Here is a 19,070-nt window from a genome sequence, read left to right as displayed (position 1 = left end):
CGGTTCCAGACTGAAGCGCCTAAAGGCGCTCGGCCACCCCAGCCAGCGCGCTCTTTTTCACGTGATCCATTTTGAAAGTACTTCTAGCTAGACCGCTGTTTCTCCACGAGAAATGTTCTCAAAAATCACAAAGTATAACAATACTTAAATGCAGTACACTTATTATTCTGTATTTGGAGTCTCTACCTGGAGAGTTTCCACGGAACAATAAGGACTTTTTATACTATGGAGATGACTTGGAAAACATGCATGTCCTAGCCCCATCCTAATGATGGATGTTGTGTGCCGTATGCTCAGATTTAACTTAAACATCCACGGTTTTCTTGGGATCACAGGTTGATCTTGGGCATAAAATATTTCTCTATCCGTCTGTGTAGTGGGTCAGCAGGAATACAACGTTTATTGACTAAACAAATGAGGTCAGTATAAACTGCGATTGGTATAGTAGTTTTGGTGATCATCGATAGTGTTATTAGCACCAAACAGAATGTAAGCAAGCCAAAAATGGTAAAAAATATAAAATGCTGTCTCAAATTTTTAACGCTTGAGCCACATTAGTCTCATATTTATATGAAACAGAAGACAGAAATTACACGTAGCTGCTTTACCAAAGCTTGCCCTCGTCCAACTAAACAGGAAATAAATCAACTAAAAAGTGCTGCGGCGGAAAGACCACGCTACGGACGCTAGAAAACTGTGAGTACTTTCGCTGGAGCGGTTTCCAAGGTTTTATCAGTTGGAACTTGAAGTCCGTTGACTTTAGCGAATCATTCGACATGTATCCTTAATAGGGAAGATTTGCGTTTCATAACTACGGTATCTGTCAACTAATTGCCCTCCATAACCAAGTCTACTGATACCCTGCAGGATACCACACTTTCTCTTGCTTGTAGCGAAGAGGGAGTGTTGTTTACTTTGTTCTATATTATCTGGAACATGTGGTCAGATTTTCCACCGATAGGAAGCCACAGAGAAAATGAACTTCAGCCCCGAAACAACGAACCCTGAAGACGGGACAGGGGAGAACAACAAAATAGCCAAGGGAATCTTCTGTCACAGATAAGTCACTTGACAATTTTAAATTCGCAATGCTTATGTAAACGAGAACGAGGTTCAGGTTCAAAACTGAATGTGGGTTGCTAAATTTCTTGTATTCCATTAGGGCTGAGGAAAACTTGTGTCTCATTAACAATAGTGGCAGCTGTATCTACAACGGAGTTAGACATTTACGTGCACCAGCCTCAGGTCCTTCGATTGCTGCTACGGTTGAATTTCATATCGTCTTACAGAACGAGGTGGGACAGTGGTTAAGGTACTGAGAGCGGCAGTTCGAATTCCCGTCCGGCCACTATCCGGATATTTGTTTTATGTGGTTTATCGAAAACCCTTAAGACAAATGTTAGGACTGTTCCTTTCAATAATATAAGACCTATTTCATTCTGAAATCCGGGCTTACACTCAATCTGTAGTGACTTCGTTGTCTACGGGACGTTAATTCTTAATTTTTCTCTTTCCTTTAGAATCACTGTTGCGTCCATTGTAGTAAGGTTCAACAATCACATAGTGAAGTGTTCATCTCTCGATCAGGGCGGCACATAGCCGTGTTACATTGTTGTCTGAGACAGGGCGCTCAGTGCAGATGCGAAGTGGACCAGTAATACTGTCATTTCATACTCAGAACTCTTCTTCTTCCCTAATAGGGAATACAGACATATAACGGATGAAGTTTATTTGCTGAAGTCTTATATAACGATCACCTAAATGTAGCAGTTGCGCCGGCCGAAGTGGCCGTGCGGTTAAAGGCGCTGCAGTCTGGAACCGCAAGACCGCTACGGTCGCAGGTTCGACTCCTGCCTCGGGCATGGATGTTTGTGATGTCCTTAGGTTAGTTAGGTTTAACTAGTTCTAAGTTCTAGGGGACTAATGACCTCAGCAGTTGAGTTCCATAGTGCTCAGAGCCATTTTTTTTGTAGCAGTTGTGAAATTAACTGGTTTACTGTTGTTGTTTCTCGTTCTGTGTTCAGATCAATTTATTCTACTGACGTAATCTGATTGATTACAGTGCTCTCACATGTTTACTTTCTCTCATGCTTCGTAATTTTATTTTCTTTATCTGGCTGTGAACAATTGATGACATAAACGTAACTTCACGTATCTAAATAATTGTATTTGGGAATTATAATTTTTATTTGTACTTCTGCCTCAATGCAGTTTTATAATATCACATTTTAATGAATATCCATTCTAGTAATTGTAAGAACTTTTTAATAGTTTATATGTGACGGCTGGATCTTGTAACGTGAATACCTGCAGTGTTTCATGAACAGATCAACATGTCGAAACACGATTGTCGACGAGTTACACTTCGCACAAAAACATTATGCTGGATAGTCAACATAGGATGATCAACATCTCGATACAATGTTTGTGGAGTCCCTTTTTCATAAAAATGCCTATGAGCTGCAGTGAATGCTCGCATTTCCGGTAAAAGTCGAGTGTGAATGTTTCCCGAGTGTATCGACACCAGAGAATAGGTACCAGATTACACAAACTGCCTGATTTTAGTGTGAGGTGACTAGCATACAGGCAACTATCTCTTCGCTTTAACGGCTAAAAACTGATTTCTACAAGAGTGGTGAGGACAAGCGCTCACGCAGACTAGGAACGCTGCCTTAGGGGAACACAGGGATCGCCTCGTAACGAAATCTTGTAATTATATTTTTCAACCTCGGGTTACACAAATGATGTCTATTCTTAGCAAGTTGCCATCAAACGAGCTGTTCATAAACAAATAAAAAGGAGTAAAGTAAAATACTAAGAGATTAAGTTACAAAGTCAAACTAGCTTCTTCATGCAGTTAGGTAAATTACGTAGGAACACGACAAAATACAACTGTACGGACCAGGAGTGCCCTGACAATATTTTGGATTACTGGACACTGAAACTAGGCGAATGAAAGAGCAGGAAATACAAATGAGGAATAGTACTTTAGAGTACCAGCGCCTCACCTCGCTTGTTCATTTGTACAGTTGAAGAGGTTATGAGGTGCACACACAGTACTGTTTACATTTTGTTGCAGAGTACCATGTTCTGAATTTGTGTCTGTAAGACGGATAGAAATAATTTAACTATGCAGAGTGTCCTCAGTAATATAATTAAAACGGTCCATCTACTGCTCTTATATTTTTCTGAAGGATTATTAATTTTATTAGATTACTTAAGTGGAACTGTAATTAAAACTTTATCAGTCACACCACAAAACACAGTCAATATGAAGTTAAGGGGTTTACAAAGCTAAGCATAATCATTTTGTGGTGTTGCAATTCTTCTTGTTATGTCTGTGCTTGCTACGAAAATAGGACGAGGAATTTCACCTTATGCAAGACACCTTTTTTCCTGTTTTCTTTCACCCAGGCATGTTTCAGCACTTTTTGTGCTATCTTCAATGGATTATTTTTTATTTTCTAACTTACAAGATGCTATTGGACATTTATTTTGGTATCTATTCTGCTACACAATCTAAAACTTCTCATGGTTTTGATATTGTGGTGCTCTCTCATATGTTGTTGGCGAAGTGAATGGGCTGATTGCATGACCTATGGGTGCTGAAACACGTCTGGATGAAAAAAAAAAACAGAAAAAAGGTGTCGTGCATAAGGTGGAATTCATCGTCCTGTAAAGCTAAGCATAATTTTGGTTTTATTCGAAGTTGCTGCATTCAAGCGCTGAGTGGAGAAATAGGGTCAAAACTTGGGTTAATTAATTAAGTTTGAAGCTATTTTGACAATTAAAAATTGTACCATCCCGGGATTCGAATACTACCTCTTGCTTATCACGGGCAGTCACCTTAACCAATCAGGCCAATCCAGCACGCTTCGAGAACCGACCCAGACATAAAGTAACAGGTATGTTTACTCCCTATTACTTGCAGCATATCCCCTGAGGGTACCGTTGACTGTAGTGTTCGGAGGGAAAGATAAGTAACACTGAAGTTTTGAGCTAGTCCTAGAGGTTTCATGGCGTCTGTTCGCAATAAGCAAGATATCTGGGTTCGATTGCCGGACGGCATAAATTTTCAACTATATCGACAGATGAATAATATCCCCGTAACTCTGTTAGTTAAGTGATTTATTTGCTTTTAACGTATTCTAAATGTTTTCTGTTGATGTATACTCCAAGATATACGCGATTTTTAACAGAATTTTTTGAATGACGCTGTCCATTGGAGGAGCTCTGTAGTTCTGAATGGAGTTTCAGCGAAATGGAGTCATCCTTTACCGAGAAACCTTCTAGCAGAGACAAAGGGTCATTTGAATAATTTGATTATTTCTAAGTACATCTAACATAAACAGTAGAGAGTTTTAACAAAAATAAATGATAAATTGTTGATACCATGTATGCAAGGTCGTAAGGTTTCTCATGAAACCTAGAGTAACTGCTATCTCACTCGACAAGAGTTGTAAACTCTGTTGAAAATAGACCATCAGGGGCGAGTGTGTTACAGAAGGTGGACGCCCTGATACCGACTGGAGAACAGCTGCAGCTGAACCTCACCTGCCGCCGGGGTGAAGCGCCGATCGGCCGAGCAGGGGTTCGTCCTTGAGCCAGCTGGTGACGGTGAGCAGGCCGCGGACCTGCGCCGGGATGTTGCACGTCAGCACCGCCACGTTGCCGCGGATGCAGAACACGTTGTGCACCTGCAGCTGGTACCCCTGTGACACGTCTGGAAAGCGACGTAAACAGATTCGTTAAGCTACCGTGTCGTTGGGAAAATGAAGGTAGGATAGAAATACGATAACTAACACAATCCTGTAGTGCACTGTAACATTTATTATACAGCCAGAAAACCTTGATTATTAAATAAGCAAAGTCGTAATGTCCAGAAATCTGTTGTCCTTAGAACAGGATATTTGCTCAACAATGCGTCAGAGAAAAACAGCTGTTTGTTTAAACTTTCTGAAGAAATAAACAGTTGAGTCTGAGGCATGGAATTGATTTTTGATTTTGGATATGTAAAACGAGACTCATTTGACCATAGTAGCAAGCGTGGTATCCCTCTAGCACACAGAAGGCTCTCGATGTGCCGTAATAAATTGAAATAATTGTGGGTTGTGAGGGAGAACTTCAGACTCCTTTCCTCCCTACGTACAACTGAAAAAATTTCATGTGGGAAGTCCGCTCAAGTTTTCTGCCTGAAAGACGCTAGATCAGGACGAAGAGAGAGAGAGAGAGAGAGAGAGAGAGAGAGCGTGGTGTAGAAAAGAGTGGAATCAATGAAAAATGGAAACAAGACAAAGCTGTTTTCACCAAGTGGGTAGTGAGCGCAAGCATAGTGCTGTAGGAGCACTATCTTTCTGGCAATTCCCTGATGAGCACCCAAGGTTGTCAGTGTCTCCTTATGACACGTTATATGAACGACAACAATCGAGAAAAATGTTGATATTAAAATGGGATATACTGACTGCCGAGAGAGTTTATACTAGGTCGTGCAGAAAGGTAATGCGCCCGGATTTTTTATGTGAAAATTGTTAAATCTTTTAAAATAAAACAAACGTTAATAACATTATGCGTCTTTATTAATCATGTCTACAAATTTACTTCTCAACCAAATCTCCGTGGTGACGACCACATTTCTGCCAGCGAGACTTATTTGTTGATACCATCATTGTAGAATGGTGAACTTCATTAACGGAGTCACAACCTCACCTCTGCTTTTACCGCTTCATCACTATCAAAGTAAAGTCATCGAAGGCGTTCTCTAAGTTTTGGGACCGGATAAAAATCGGATGGAGCCAAGCCTGAATTGTAAGGAAGATGATCGATGGCAGTGAACCCAAGGCGTCAGATTGTTGCAGATGTCTCAGCCCTTGTTAGGTACTGGTGTTGTCATGCTGAAGGAGAGGGTGCTCCATGAGTGGACGAACTCATCGAATTCGAGACTCGATTACAGCACACTATTTCTTACACACCAACACATTTATCTTACACACCACCATGTTACACGCGTCAATTAGGAGCTCTCTAACAGCAGAGGGCAACAAATATGCAGGCATAAAGGGTAAAGATATGGAATGTTAATAACATTTGTTTTATTTAATAAGCTGTAAGAGATTTCACATAAAAATTCGGAGGTATTACTTTTCAGTGCTCTCGTAATTATGTTTGTAGAAGATACAGCGACGATCAGTTGTAATTTTCATTCAGTTAAACCCTTTAATTGATTTTAGAGACGCCCTCTCACACATAAATACATGATGCAGAATGATTCATGTTGTGACTGACAATTCGCAATTTTTCACAAACACAAATTTTATTGATGTAAGTTCACAAGGTTGATGACAGAACAAAAAAACGAAAGGTAACAATAGCGATGCCAGTAAAAGTCTCCTAATTGATGCAAACAAAAGTTCACTTCTAATTTTCCACAAAGGCTCGTGGTAACACACACACACACACACACACACACACACACACACACACACACACACGCTAGTAACAGTCCAATTCAGAGACGTAATCTTCAACGGTCGCAGTACACGAGGTCAGCATCCGGCATGAATTTAACTTCGGGGCTGGTTCTAGCCCCTAAACAGCTGTCTACAGCCAATCAGGTTTTGGCGTAGTGATACTTCCTGCAGGCCGTGGCTCGCGCTCCCCCTGCAGGAAGTAGTGCTCGGAATGTCTGTTTCCATTATCTTGGATGTACCGGGTGATCAAAATTCAGTATAAATTTGAAAACTGAATAAATCACGAAATAATGCAGTTAGAGAGGTACAAATTGACACACATGCTTGGAATGACATGGGTTTTTATTAGAACAAAAAAAAAATACAAAAGTTCAAAAAATGTCCGATAGATGTCGCCTCATCTGATCAGAATAGCAATGATTAGCATAACCAAGTAAGACAAAGCAAAGATGATGTTCTTTACAGGAAATGCTCAATATGTCCACCATCATTCCTCAGCAATAGTTGTAGTCGAGGAATAATGTTGTGAAGAGCACTGTAAAGCATGTCCGAAGTTATGGTGATGCATTGGCGTCGGATGTTGTCTTTCAGCATCACGGTCGATCACGATACACTTGCGACTTCAGGTAACCCCAAAGCCAATAATCGCACGGACTGAGGTCTGGGGACCTGGGAGGCCAAGCATGACGAAAGTGGCTGCTGAGCACACTATCATCACCAAACCTTGCGCGCAAGAGATCTTTCACACGTCTAGCAATATGGGGTGCAGCGCCATCCTGCATAAACATCGTACGTTCCAGCAGGTGTTTATCAGCCTGGCTGGGGATGATGCGATTCTGTAACATATCGGCGTACCTCACCCGTCACGGTAGCAGTTACAAAACCAGAATCACGTCTTTCCTCGAAGAAAAAAGGTCCGATAACGGTAGACCTGGTAAATCCAACCCATACCGTGACTTTCTCGTTGTGCAATGGAGTTTCCACGACAGTTCTAGGATTTTAGGTAGCCCAAATTCTGCAGTTGTGGGCGTTGACAGACCCTCGGAGCGTGAAATGAGCTTCGTCGGTCCACAACATGTTACTCAGCCAATCGTCCTTTTCCCTCATCTTTTGAAGCGCCCACAGCGCAAATGCTCTCCGCTTCACTAAATCGCCAGGTAACAGTTCATGATGCCGATTGATTTTGTACGGATAGCATCGGAGGGTACGCCTCAGTGCCAACCAAACAGTAGTGTATGGAATGCCGGTGCGACGTGCGACTGCACGAGCGCTGACTTCCCCGCGCATAGACGAATCCGCTACAGTCACCATTTCCTCCTGAACTGTCTCAGCAGCATTACGCCTTGTGCTTGGTAGGCCACTACGGGGTCTATCGTCTAAACAGCCCGTGGCTTCGAAATCATTCTCGCCACAGCTGCATTTGTCAATGGACCTTTACCCGTTCGAATCCCCTTCCTATGGCGATACGATCGTAACGCTGAACTAGCACATTCCCCATTGCGATAATACAGCTTCACTAAAAGCACCTTTTCAGGTAACGTCAACATGCTGCGACTGCTGGCGCATCTGATTCTCTCTCTCATTACAGCTCCTTTTATACACGATTGTCACGCGCAGTCACTGACGTTTTGCTGTCCAGCGCCATCCGTCAGACATAGTGTGAACTTTTTTTTTTGGTTCTAATAAAACCCCATGTCATTCCAAGCATGTGTGTCAATTTTTACCTATCTATCTACATTATTCCGTGGTTTATTAAGTTTTCAAATTTATACTGACTCTTTGATCACCCAGTAAATAGCAGGTTTTTACCATGGTGCTTTTGGTACGCCTTGGGCATTGACAACCTCGTCCTCTGTTGTGTAATATGGGTTGCCGGCCCTCAGGGGCTACCTTGGCTCCGGTATAGCAACTCATAATACTGAGAATGAGGCGTTGTAAGATTAATTGTGGTGACATAAGGATTCCAGTTTTGTACTGTTGAAAACTTCCGTCACATGGAACTGAGCTCCGTACGCCTTACGAGAAAAACCGCACGTATCGTTGCAGAATACAAACCCTAAGGTCTGCAGCCTTCATGGTACACGTAGACAACGTATGCAGCACATCTAGTCACTCCGATGAGTATACTAGTGCCACCACATCGGCACCTTTCTACAATTTTGATAGAGTTGTAACGCGTTAGGTCGAAGGAAGGATGGAAGATTAGGATTTAACGTCCCTTAGACACAGACGTCATTAAGGATGGTGTCAGGCCGAGTCATGTTGACGGCAACGATCGGTCTCCAGGAATCACACTGTCCACTTACAGTGAACAAGGCACCACATTCGTCGAACGACGCGACGCCTTTGTGTGAGAAGAATTCTGACAGATCATCGAGTTTGAGCAGCAGCTGCTGAAACGCGACGACATCCAAATTGAAGGGCGATGTGTCGACAGCAGTGAGTTTAATAATGCTGGTCGGCATATTTATTCACTTCAGGAAAGATAGTGACCGTTATCCACCTCTCCTGTGCTACCGTTGAATATTTCCTCCTTCCAGAAACCTTCAACACAGCCGTGAAAAAATGCTAGTGTAGTATATGGTAGGGCCGCCCATATGTATTTACTGTGAGAATGCTACTTTCCTAAGTTTAATACTGTGTGTACACAGGTCACAAATATAGCAAAATACTCAAGGCGTCTCTGTACACAGACTGTTGCGTTCATATTAAGCGTTCTCGCACTCGGCGTACGAGGTACAGCACAAGCTTTTTTTGAAGGGCTCCTTGATTTCATTCGTGATATTACCCTCCTAAAGGAGAATGATGAATATTGTTGATACTGTTCAGATCAAAATGTTTGATGTTTTTATAAGTATCGCGAGTGGTAAAATTAATGCAATTTCTACACCGAAGATTAGAAAAATTACATCAATTAAAAAAAAATTGAAGGGAGAAAGGGAGTCTAGCAACAGTGTGACCCACAAAATTGTACCATGATGAGAAATGTTCTCGTGAACGTCGGGGATCCTTTAATCAATGGACTATACAGGGTGCATACAATCAAAGGTGTACGCTCTGCGCAGTGCATGCTACAAACAAGTTGTGTGGTGTCTCTCAAGGATCAAGTTCCGTTTCTTCTGTGTGACTGAAATGGGAGATGGTATTGTAGTTGATATGTTATCAATTCAGCAGCGATGACTGAGCGTGTCCGGCAGTGTTTGCATCGAACTGTTGGTTGTTGCCTTGCACATGTGGTTCATAAGAGGTGTAGGGTAAGGACCAGTTGGATTATTAAATATGATAATTTTTTTCTGGAAAGCGGAACATAACTGGTAATGTGAAGCTTATCGTCAAACATACAGGAAAGCACTGTACACGTAATTACAGACCTCGTGAGTAAACTACTTTCAAGTTGCGTGGAAAATAATCACAACATCTAATCAACTGATACCAAAGTATAATGGGAATATGTGACTCATAGGTTGCGGCTATTAAAGACCGTCGTAGCCCCCAAACGAGTACATTCTTTTAAAGTCAACACGGACTGAGCAGCAAAAGAGCGCATTGATGGTCATTTGGTCTTGGAGATAAGAAGGCTTATTTGACTGAATGAATCTTTCATTGTTCAATGAAGCCGCTTGGTAAACTAAAACTCTGAACTTCACTGTTGAGACAGGTTTTTCGCCATTTTCGCAATAATGTTAGTATTGGTTGATTCTGATAATCGAGGTATTATTCTAACACTGAGTAATTAGAACACATACTAGAAGTCCTAATTATGAAAATGAAGAATTTGAAATTATAATTAGACTGCGGTATTCTGCTTGTAACACATTTCCCTATTATTTTCTGCGCTCACACATTAACGAATATTCTAAGTATTCGACATCTGTTATTTTCTCTAACAACAGTCAGCTGCAAATCACACTGCCATTGTGTCTGAGTAATCCTTATGGTAACAAACCGAGAAACACAAAGCGATGTAACAGAAGTGGGTTCAGAAAAAGAAAACCGAATAGTGGCATCTTTTCCACAATTTTCATTTCCTTCACTGATGATAAAAGCTGTGCTCTTGATTCACAGTAAATGTATTCTTCATGAAACTCACGAAAAAGACATGGCGCCATCTTTAAGGAATATGCAATACATATTCTGAGGTGATTTTATGAACGTTTCCCTAGCTTCATAGTGTGCCTGAAGTTCTGTTACTGTCGCCATACCAGTAACTGAACCAGGACTCTCACAGGCCCCATTTCTTCCCCCTTTCATAGTGTACGCAAAGTTCGGTCATCATCATTGTACCAGTAACTCAACTAGGATTCTTATAGGCCACATTTTTTCCGCCTTTCTGTTCTGTCTGATAAATTCTGTGGTTAACAAATACGCTGTGTCAGTATACAAAGTGCATAAAATCTTTTGCAACGTCTGAGACGCAGGACCTGTCGCAATTAGACAGCACCTTACGGCAAAATCCAGCCGAAAGTGAACCATTACTCTATCACAATGTCACGATCGTGATGTAACAGCGTGCAGCTCAGCCACAACTCGTAGACGTATCTAGGGCACAGCACAAGAACAGCTACGGACATCGACCTACCGGCACAGCACAAGGGGGACTGCCACACAGGAGTCCCACGTGCCAACGACATGGGGTGTTGAACAAACTTCACTGCCGAATGACAACAAATGGACTTCAATCACCGACCCAGTTCCAGACATTTCCGTGCTATACAGAAACGCAGCCCCTTCTGCGACGTCAGCGCAGCATTTAAATCCGTGGGTGCACGGCGTCATGACGTTCGAACAGCTGTGCACTGCTGCTGCACCAAGTATGTGTCGGTCACAACCTCGGAGCAACGCCATAGCGATGTCGCAGCTGTCAACACCGCCGCTGGGCTCCGAGCCAACGAACGCCGCCTGATTGCCCTCGCAACCAGCACCCTGCTACCGTCTCCTCGGGAGCGCTCGCCAACGTATCTGCGCCCCTCCCGGTCGGAGGCATGAACGGACGACCACCCAACTCCAGCCCGCCTGTCCTCCAGCCGTCCGCCGCTGCTCTCCAGCCTTCGGTCCGGAGTTTGACTCTGGGCGCGCCGCCACCTGACGCAACACTAGAAGACACAGCAGAGCTGCGACCAGTGCCCTGCTCCCGATACCGAGTACGGATGGCGGTTATCGCTGATAGAACCGGTTTCCGGTTATACCGGTTTCATCTCCAGTTTAACCTGTCGGCAAAAATCGTTGAAAATGACCGGGTTATGAAATAAACGATTTTCGGTTTTTTAAATTGCTTTTATTGCCAACAATAAACGTACTCACCGAACAAAGATGGAAAAACTTAAGACTCTCTCAACCTTTTGCATTATACGTTTCAAGACATATAGAATAAAAACATCAACTCAGATAGGCAAATAAAGGAAACCTTAGTCTGTACACGGTTCGGTGCAATTTCTCTAAAAGTAATGAGGGGTTGAATACCACGGAAAATTGACCACTGTTCTCCTACGATACTAATTTTTTAAATCCTTCCTCGAAAATCATTTTGTAATCGAAGATCATACCAATATTTGGGCATTACGAATAGTCAGTGTTAGGGGATGAAAACTGAGGTTGGAGAATATTTTTTGTGTCGTGTAAGTTTTCTTTTTACAAGGACTCCGAACAGATAAAGACATGTTACGTAGACACAGGCAGAAGATCAGCTACTTTCTACTTTTATTGTAAATTATGTGTGAACTGTTAACTTTTTAATTTATTACTGTTGCCATAACTTCCTTTCTCTTTTTATTATTTCATAGAAATGGAAGAAAATAATAAGGTTTTGTGTAAACGTTGTAGCCGGCAGCGTTTGCCGAGCGGTTCTAGGCTCTTCAATTCGGAACCGCGCGACTGCTACGGTCGCAGGTTCGAATCCTGCCTCGGGCATTGATGTGTGTGATTTTCGTAGGTTAGTTAGGTTTAAGTAGTTCTAAGTTCTAGGGGACTGATGACCTAAGATGTTAAGTCCCATAGATCTCAGAGCCTTTTGAACGATCTTGTGTAAACTTTGAAGCGTTCTTATTCTTTATTTACTTCGAATAAAAATCTAGTTTTGCGATCAAATACATATCTCTAGTTTTTAGTAGTAATTTGAATGCAATTTATCTTTTTGCTGACAAATCCAAAAACGCTCATTTAAAATGTTCAAATGAACAGGTTAGATAGTGGCCAAAATGTAACTTCTATTAGGAACAGGTACAAGACAATAGTTAAAATTTCAGTAAAGAATTATTCGAATCGCGAACATTTATTCCTCAGTCGGTTCGTAAATAGTCGTTCTATAACGACGCTGCGCGGAGTGGCCGCGCGGTTTGAGGCGTCATGTCAGAGACAGCGCGGCCACTCCCGCCGTAGCGGTCGCGCGGTTCCAGACTGAAGCGCCTACAACCGCTCGGCCACCAACGGCCGGCAGCAGTTTGGTCCCTTAGGAATTCACATATAAAAAATTAATATATATCTTGTTGACGCCTTTTACCAGAAGCAATATCACTGAGCAGCTACAGAACTTCGCTCCAAACTGGTTTTTAAAAACATTTATATCTAAAAACGAAAAATTTTACCTCACTGTTCCTGCATATTCCTCTACCGGTTTCGTGCCCGGTTATTAGTAACAAATAAAAATACCTATTACAGCTGAGACCAAACAAATACCGAAAATACCGGTTGTTCAGAACTAAAATACTGACATCAGTTTTAACCTATCGATTTCTCTCATTCCTCTCACCGAGTCAGCGCGAATAGGCATTCCCGCGTAAGCAGCTGGCCTCCCAGTTGCGTACGAAGCGCCGTTGGGCACCTGCCTCGCTTACCGGGCCGAGTACAAATACTGCGGAACGACGTCAAACTGCGCCGGAGACGAGGGCGAACTCAGATGACTATTCAAGTTTAACAGACTAATAAAGATCTGTTTGTTTGTCTGCAGCTTTCATCTCCCAGGACACTGCAGGTGGGAACAGAGCCCATCCTGACACGCACTTAGTCGGCTACCCCTAACCAGTAGTGGTCATTCGCATCCCCGACCGTTACAGCGACGTACCGTGACAGTGATGAGAGCAACAACTGTGTCATAGTAAAACTCCTGGAATTTGTGGCATTCAGACTAAGCGCGAGCTTCCGATAGAAAGAGTGTCCTAAGTAATCAGTTAAAAAAGCTGTTTCCTGTGTTGTCATCCTTGTATCCTAACTTTTCTTGAAAATTCGAATTTCCTTCCACATTACAACTATTCATTGAGTTGATTAATACATGTTTCTATCAGATCCATCCAGTTATGGAATGATGTGATGATAGTCATAACCGATTCCAGCATCATTTAACATGTTCAGACTATATACTCATAGGCGGTATTTGGTGAACAAAGCCTTCACAACCTATATTGTCAGTTGTTAGGTTTTCACCCTTACGAAAAAAATTTAATTAATTAATTGAACAAGGCTTCTAGTAGAACTTATGTCTTCGTCTTCTTTTCCCCTAAAGTAATGAAACAGTTGTCAGCTCTGGGTAGCAGTTGCGTATTGTCACTCTACAATTACATTTTGCTAAAAGTATAGAAATATTCTAGACGTCGTTGTATGGAGACAAGTTCAAAATTTCAGTTACTCTAATGGAGTGCTAATACTTATTGTTTGTAGGGAAATGAAGAGGTAGTGGTAGAGGCCCTGTACGATCAGACCCTTTGCTGAGAATAAAGTCATTCTTAGAATACAAATCGACATGGAGCCACCTCATTATCGTTTTACTCGTGAATTGTATATAAACCGACAAAGATAGTTTCAAATGCAAATGGGAAAGTTAGCATCGTTCCTGCACGTAACATGTAACGATACGACCTGTCCAGGATGAATCAGTATGGAACGTCCGGAAACAGCCATCTCAAAATTGGTCATCTATTTGTATAAAATGAACTACCATAGTCGTATAACTCGCATTTAATTAATTGTACACTTCGTACAATATTTTAAGTTAGGAGATTAGCTCGTAGATCAATATAACCTGAGGAAGAGGGTAATGGTTTGATCGAATTGAAATTCATGCATGCTTAGTTAAATTAGCTGTAACAATGTTAGGGTAACTCCTATAGTGAAATAGACTAACTTGAGCGTGATTTCTCCTAAATGCATAATGCTTCTCTCCATAGTAACAATTAAAGTCTGTAGAATATCAGTTTTGTGTTCAGTTTTTGATAGATTTTAGTAAATACGTGTGTTAAAAAATTTTCTATACTTTTGAATGACATGACTTAAATGCATAGGTGACGTCCCCTTCATTTACTCTTGTTCTGGTGTTATCTTAACTGAGGACCTACTTGATTGAGAAGTAGCGGCTCCTGTATCATAAACTGACACACGGCCGGGAAAGTGGTGTGATGACCACATGCTTCTCCATATCCGTATCCAGTCACGCCTGTGGTCTAAGAATGACATGGCGGCCGGTACCTTGCGGCCTTTATGGCATGTTCGGGCGGAGTTTAGCTTTTAGTTTAGTGGTGTTACCTTAAGAACATGACAGAACGAATAAGTGAAGGAGTTGGGCCAAAAGAAATTATTTGTTGCACATAAACAAACCCAAAGGGTTTTATGCACTTTTCAAGGTCTGGATCAACATATGGAGCTAGATGCTATAACTAGCCACCTGTTGATACATTTGTATGAGAGGCAGTGAAATGAAAACAAGACAGATGTGGAAGTAACAGCCGGCCGCTGGTGGCCGAGCGGTTCTGGCGCTACAGTCTGGAACCGCGCGACTGCTACGGTCGCAGGTTCGAATCCTGCCTCGGGCATGGATGTGTGTGTTGTGCTTAGGTTAGTTAGGTTTAAGTAGTTCTAAGTTCTAGGGGACTAATGACCTCAGCAGTTGAGTCCCATAGTGCTCAGAGCCATTTGAACCATTTGTGGAAGTAACTAACTGTTGATTATTTCAAAGGTAATCGCCAAAACTGTCAATACATTTGATGTTGATGATGTCTGGAGCTTATGGGCACTCAACGGCGAAATATCAGCGCCCTTGCACTTATTAAAACCTCAAAAATTGTTCCACATTCTGCACCCGAATCGAGCACACAATCACTCTATCTTACATGCACTAAAACAACGTACAAACAGTAAAAGTAGCTATACTTTAGATTAAAACAAAAGTAAAACGACAAAGGAGCTAAAAGAAACGCACAGGCAAATGTGACTGGCTGACCACTTACAACAATGTTGGGAAAAATGTTGGACAACTCACAAAACCTTAAAACTCGAAAGACATTCGTTTCAACATTACTTAAATGTGAGGGCATATCCCGCGGCAAATCCGCCGCGGTCCGCTGGTCGGAAAATAAAACACAGTCCATTAAAATGTGGCGCACAGTTATCCGTACGCCACAAGCACCACATATTGGAGTGTCCTCTCACCAGAGCAGGAAGCCATGCGTCATAGGTCCGTGGCCAGTGCGAAGACGAATATGGAGTACCTCGTTCCGCCGACGTTGCGGGAAGCAGGTACGCCATGGTCGCGTTGTGGGCTTTACTAGACGGAGTTTATTATTTGTCACTTCCAACCATTCATTCTTCCACTGACGAAAGATTGTAGACCTCAACAGCGAGGTTATAGCATGCAAGGGGATGGCACACTGAAATACATGAGCATCTCGACACGCCTCCTTAGCTGCTAGATCCGCCCTTTCGTTCCCCTAGAGTCCCAGCAAAAAGACACCTCCTTCCCCAGTCGTTGGAGGAGGGCATTCTGGATATTCTGGAATACTTTATCTTCTGGGTACAAACGTTTCAGAGAGTGAATGGAACTCAGAGAATTAGAATAGGCAAGAAATTTAGCACTGGAAGAACGTGCTCCAGGGCCCGCAAGATCGCATGTAATTCTGCGTCAAGCACAGTAAATTCTTGAGACAGTCGGACCTTGGGGACACGATTCGGGAAAACGGCAGAACAACCAACTGAGGCCCCTGTCTAGACCCATCCGTAAAGACAGCTACATTGTTGTGGTGCTCATACAAAATGTCAGAAAATCCAAAATTATCCTGTGCCACACAAAGGAACTGTGCCAGAATTTTACTTGCCTAAAGTTGGAAGGCCGGAAGATGTTCTGACCCTCTGTCCTCCAGAAAGAGCGTCTAGTATATTAATTAATGCATTATTTCGCTCGGTAAGGAAGATCTTCCAGAGCAAAAAATTGGACTTCATGTAAGTTCGTAATTCTCTGTAAATTGCAGTACCTGACTTTTAGCATAAATTGCGACCTTTTGGCTTGCAATCAGTCTTTCTCAGAATCACGACAGAACTATTTCTAAATTGTCAAGCGCCGGTTACGCTTCTCGAATGAAACTTAAAATGGGTCTCATTTCCATACTAGCTGCTCGCTGAAGGCGATTCTGGGGCTTGCCGGCCTGTAGGAGTGGGTTATGGAGCAAGGAGGACCGAAGCGGCTTATCTCTTCGATAAATCAACAGCATTCCTATCCAAATTGAATAGCGGGTGGCGCGAAAGATTTATGCCTTAATCTCAGCTGCTCCAGAGAGAAACTTCCTCCTTTGACAAAAGGTAAAAAAGACAGGGGTCCAGTCTAGTATTTACTGGGTATTCATAACGCAAACTCTTATAACTATGCACTTGACGGAATTCACTGTCGCAATATCTCTTTGGAAAATCTTTTGCTAATAAAGAACCTTGCTTTAATTCCTTCAAAGCGAGGACTGCCGAAGTTTCGGGGAAAGACAGTGAGAAGCCATTTCAGTTGTCGCAACTTAGCGTCAGCGTTGTCTTTATAATGGGACCTACTTAATAACTCGAGAACTGTCGTCCCGGTAATGGTGGCTTAAAGCTGAACTCCCGGTTGGTAATACACTATTTTTACTCTTATTCTCTACTACGCTTGTGTTCTTGTTAACTCCTACAAAATATTAGCTTCTGAGACATTTCGCGTTACAGAAAACAACCTATTTCCCAAATGTCAAAAAAAAAGTTCAAATATGTGTGATATCTTATGGGACTTAACTGCTAAAGTCATCATTCCCTAAGCTTACACACTACTTAACCTAAATTATCCTAAAGACAATCACACATACCCATGCCCGAGGGAGGACTCGAACCTCCGCCGGGATCCCCCATCTGTCGTTCACATTTACAGATAAATATAATGGTACTCTTAGAAGCTTCTACACTACTGGCTATTAAAATTGCTACACCACGAAGATGACGTGCTACAGACGCGAAATTTAACCGACAGGAAGAACATGCTGTGATATGCAAATGATTAGCTTTTCAGATCATTCACACATGGTTGGCGCCGATGGCGACACCTACAATGTGCTGACATGAGGAAGGTTTCCAACCGATTTCTCATACACAAACAGCAGTAGGCCGGCGTTGCCTGGTGAAACGTTGTTGTGATGCCTCTTGTAAGGAGGAGAAATGCGAACCATCACGTTTCCGACTTTGATAAAGGTCGGATTGTAGCCTATCGCGATTGTGGTTTATCGTATCGCGAGACTGTTAGCAGAATATGGAATCGGTGGGTTCAGGAGGGTAATACGGAACGCCGTGCTGGATCACAACGGCCTCGTATCACTAGCAGTCGAGATGACAGGTATCTTATCCACATGGCTGTAACGGATCGTGCAGCCACGTCTCGATCCCTGAGTCGACAGATGGGGACGTTCGCAAGACAATAACCATCTAAACGAACAGTTGGGCGACGTTTGCATCAGCCGGCCGAAGTGGCCGTGCGGTTAAAGGCGCTGCAGTCTGGAACCGCAAGACCGCTACGGTCGCAGGTTCGAATCCTGCCTCGGGCATGGATGTTTGTGATGTCCTTAGGTTAGTTAGGTTTAACTAGTTCTAAGTTCTAGGGGACTAATAACCTCAGCAGTTGAGTCCCATAGTGCTCAGAGCCATTTGAACCATTTGACGTTTGCATCAACATGGACCATCAGATCGGAGACCATGGCTGCGGTTACCCTTGACGCTGCATCACAGACCAGAGCGCCTGCGATGGTGTACTCAACGACGAACCTGGATGCACGAATGGCAAAACGTCATTTTTTCGGATGAATCCAGGTTTTTTACAGCATCATGGTGGTCGCATCCGTGTTTGGCGACATCGCGTTGAACGCACATTGGAAGCGTGTATTCACCATCGCCATACTGGCGTATCAACCGGCGTGGTGGTATGGGGTGCCATTGGTTACACGTCTCGGTCACCTCTTGTTCACATTGACGGCACTTGGCTTTGAACAGTGGACGTTACATTTCAGATGTGTTACGACCCGTGGCTCTACCCTTCATTTGATCTCTGCGAAACCCTACATTTCAGCAGGATAATGCACGAGCGCATGTTGCAGGTCGTGTACGGGCCTTTCTGGATACAGAAAACGTTCGACTGCTGCCCTGGCCAGCACATTCTCCAGATCTCTCACCAATTAAAAACGTCTGGTCAATGGTGGCCGAGCAACTAGTCGTCACAATACGTCAGTCACTATTCTTGATGACCCGTGGTATCGTGTTGAAGCTGCATGGGCAGCTGTACCTGTACACGCCATCCAAGCTCTGTTTGACTCAATGCCCAGGCATATCAAGGCCGTTATTACC

At 42.9% G+C, this 19,070-nt stretch overlaps 1 protein-coding gene across 1 annotated transcript in view; it reads right to left on the bottom strand.

Moving 5' to 3' along the window:
• The window catches only part of LOC126263358 (Down syndrome cell adhesion molecule-like protein Dscam2), a 118,098-nt gene that overhangs the window by 46,558 nt on the left and 52,470 nt on the right, over positions 1 to 19,070 (bottom strand). Inside the window, exon 2 of the mRNA XM_049960448.1 lies at positions 4,555 to 4,723. Within this exon, the coding sequence (XP_049816405.1) occupies positions 4,555 to 4,723 (169 nt within the window). The remainder of the gene's footprint in view (positions 1 to 4,554; positions 4,724 to 19,070) is intronic.

This window comes from Schistocerca nitens, chromosome 6, assembly GCF_023898315.1.
Source record: "Schistocerca nitens isolate TAMUIC-IGC-003100 chromosome 6, iqSchNite1.1, whole genome shotgun sequence".
Lineage (NCBI taxonomy): Eukaryota > Metazoa > Arthropoda > Insecta > Orthoptera > Acrididae > Schistocerca > Schistocerca nitens.
This window is presented reverse-complemented; position numbering and strand designations above follow the sequence as displayed.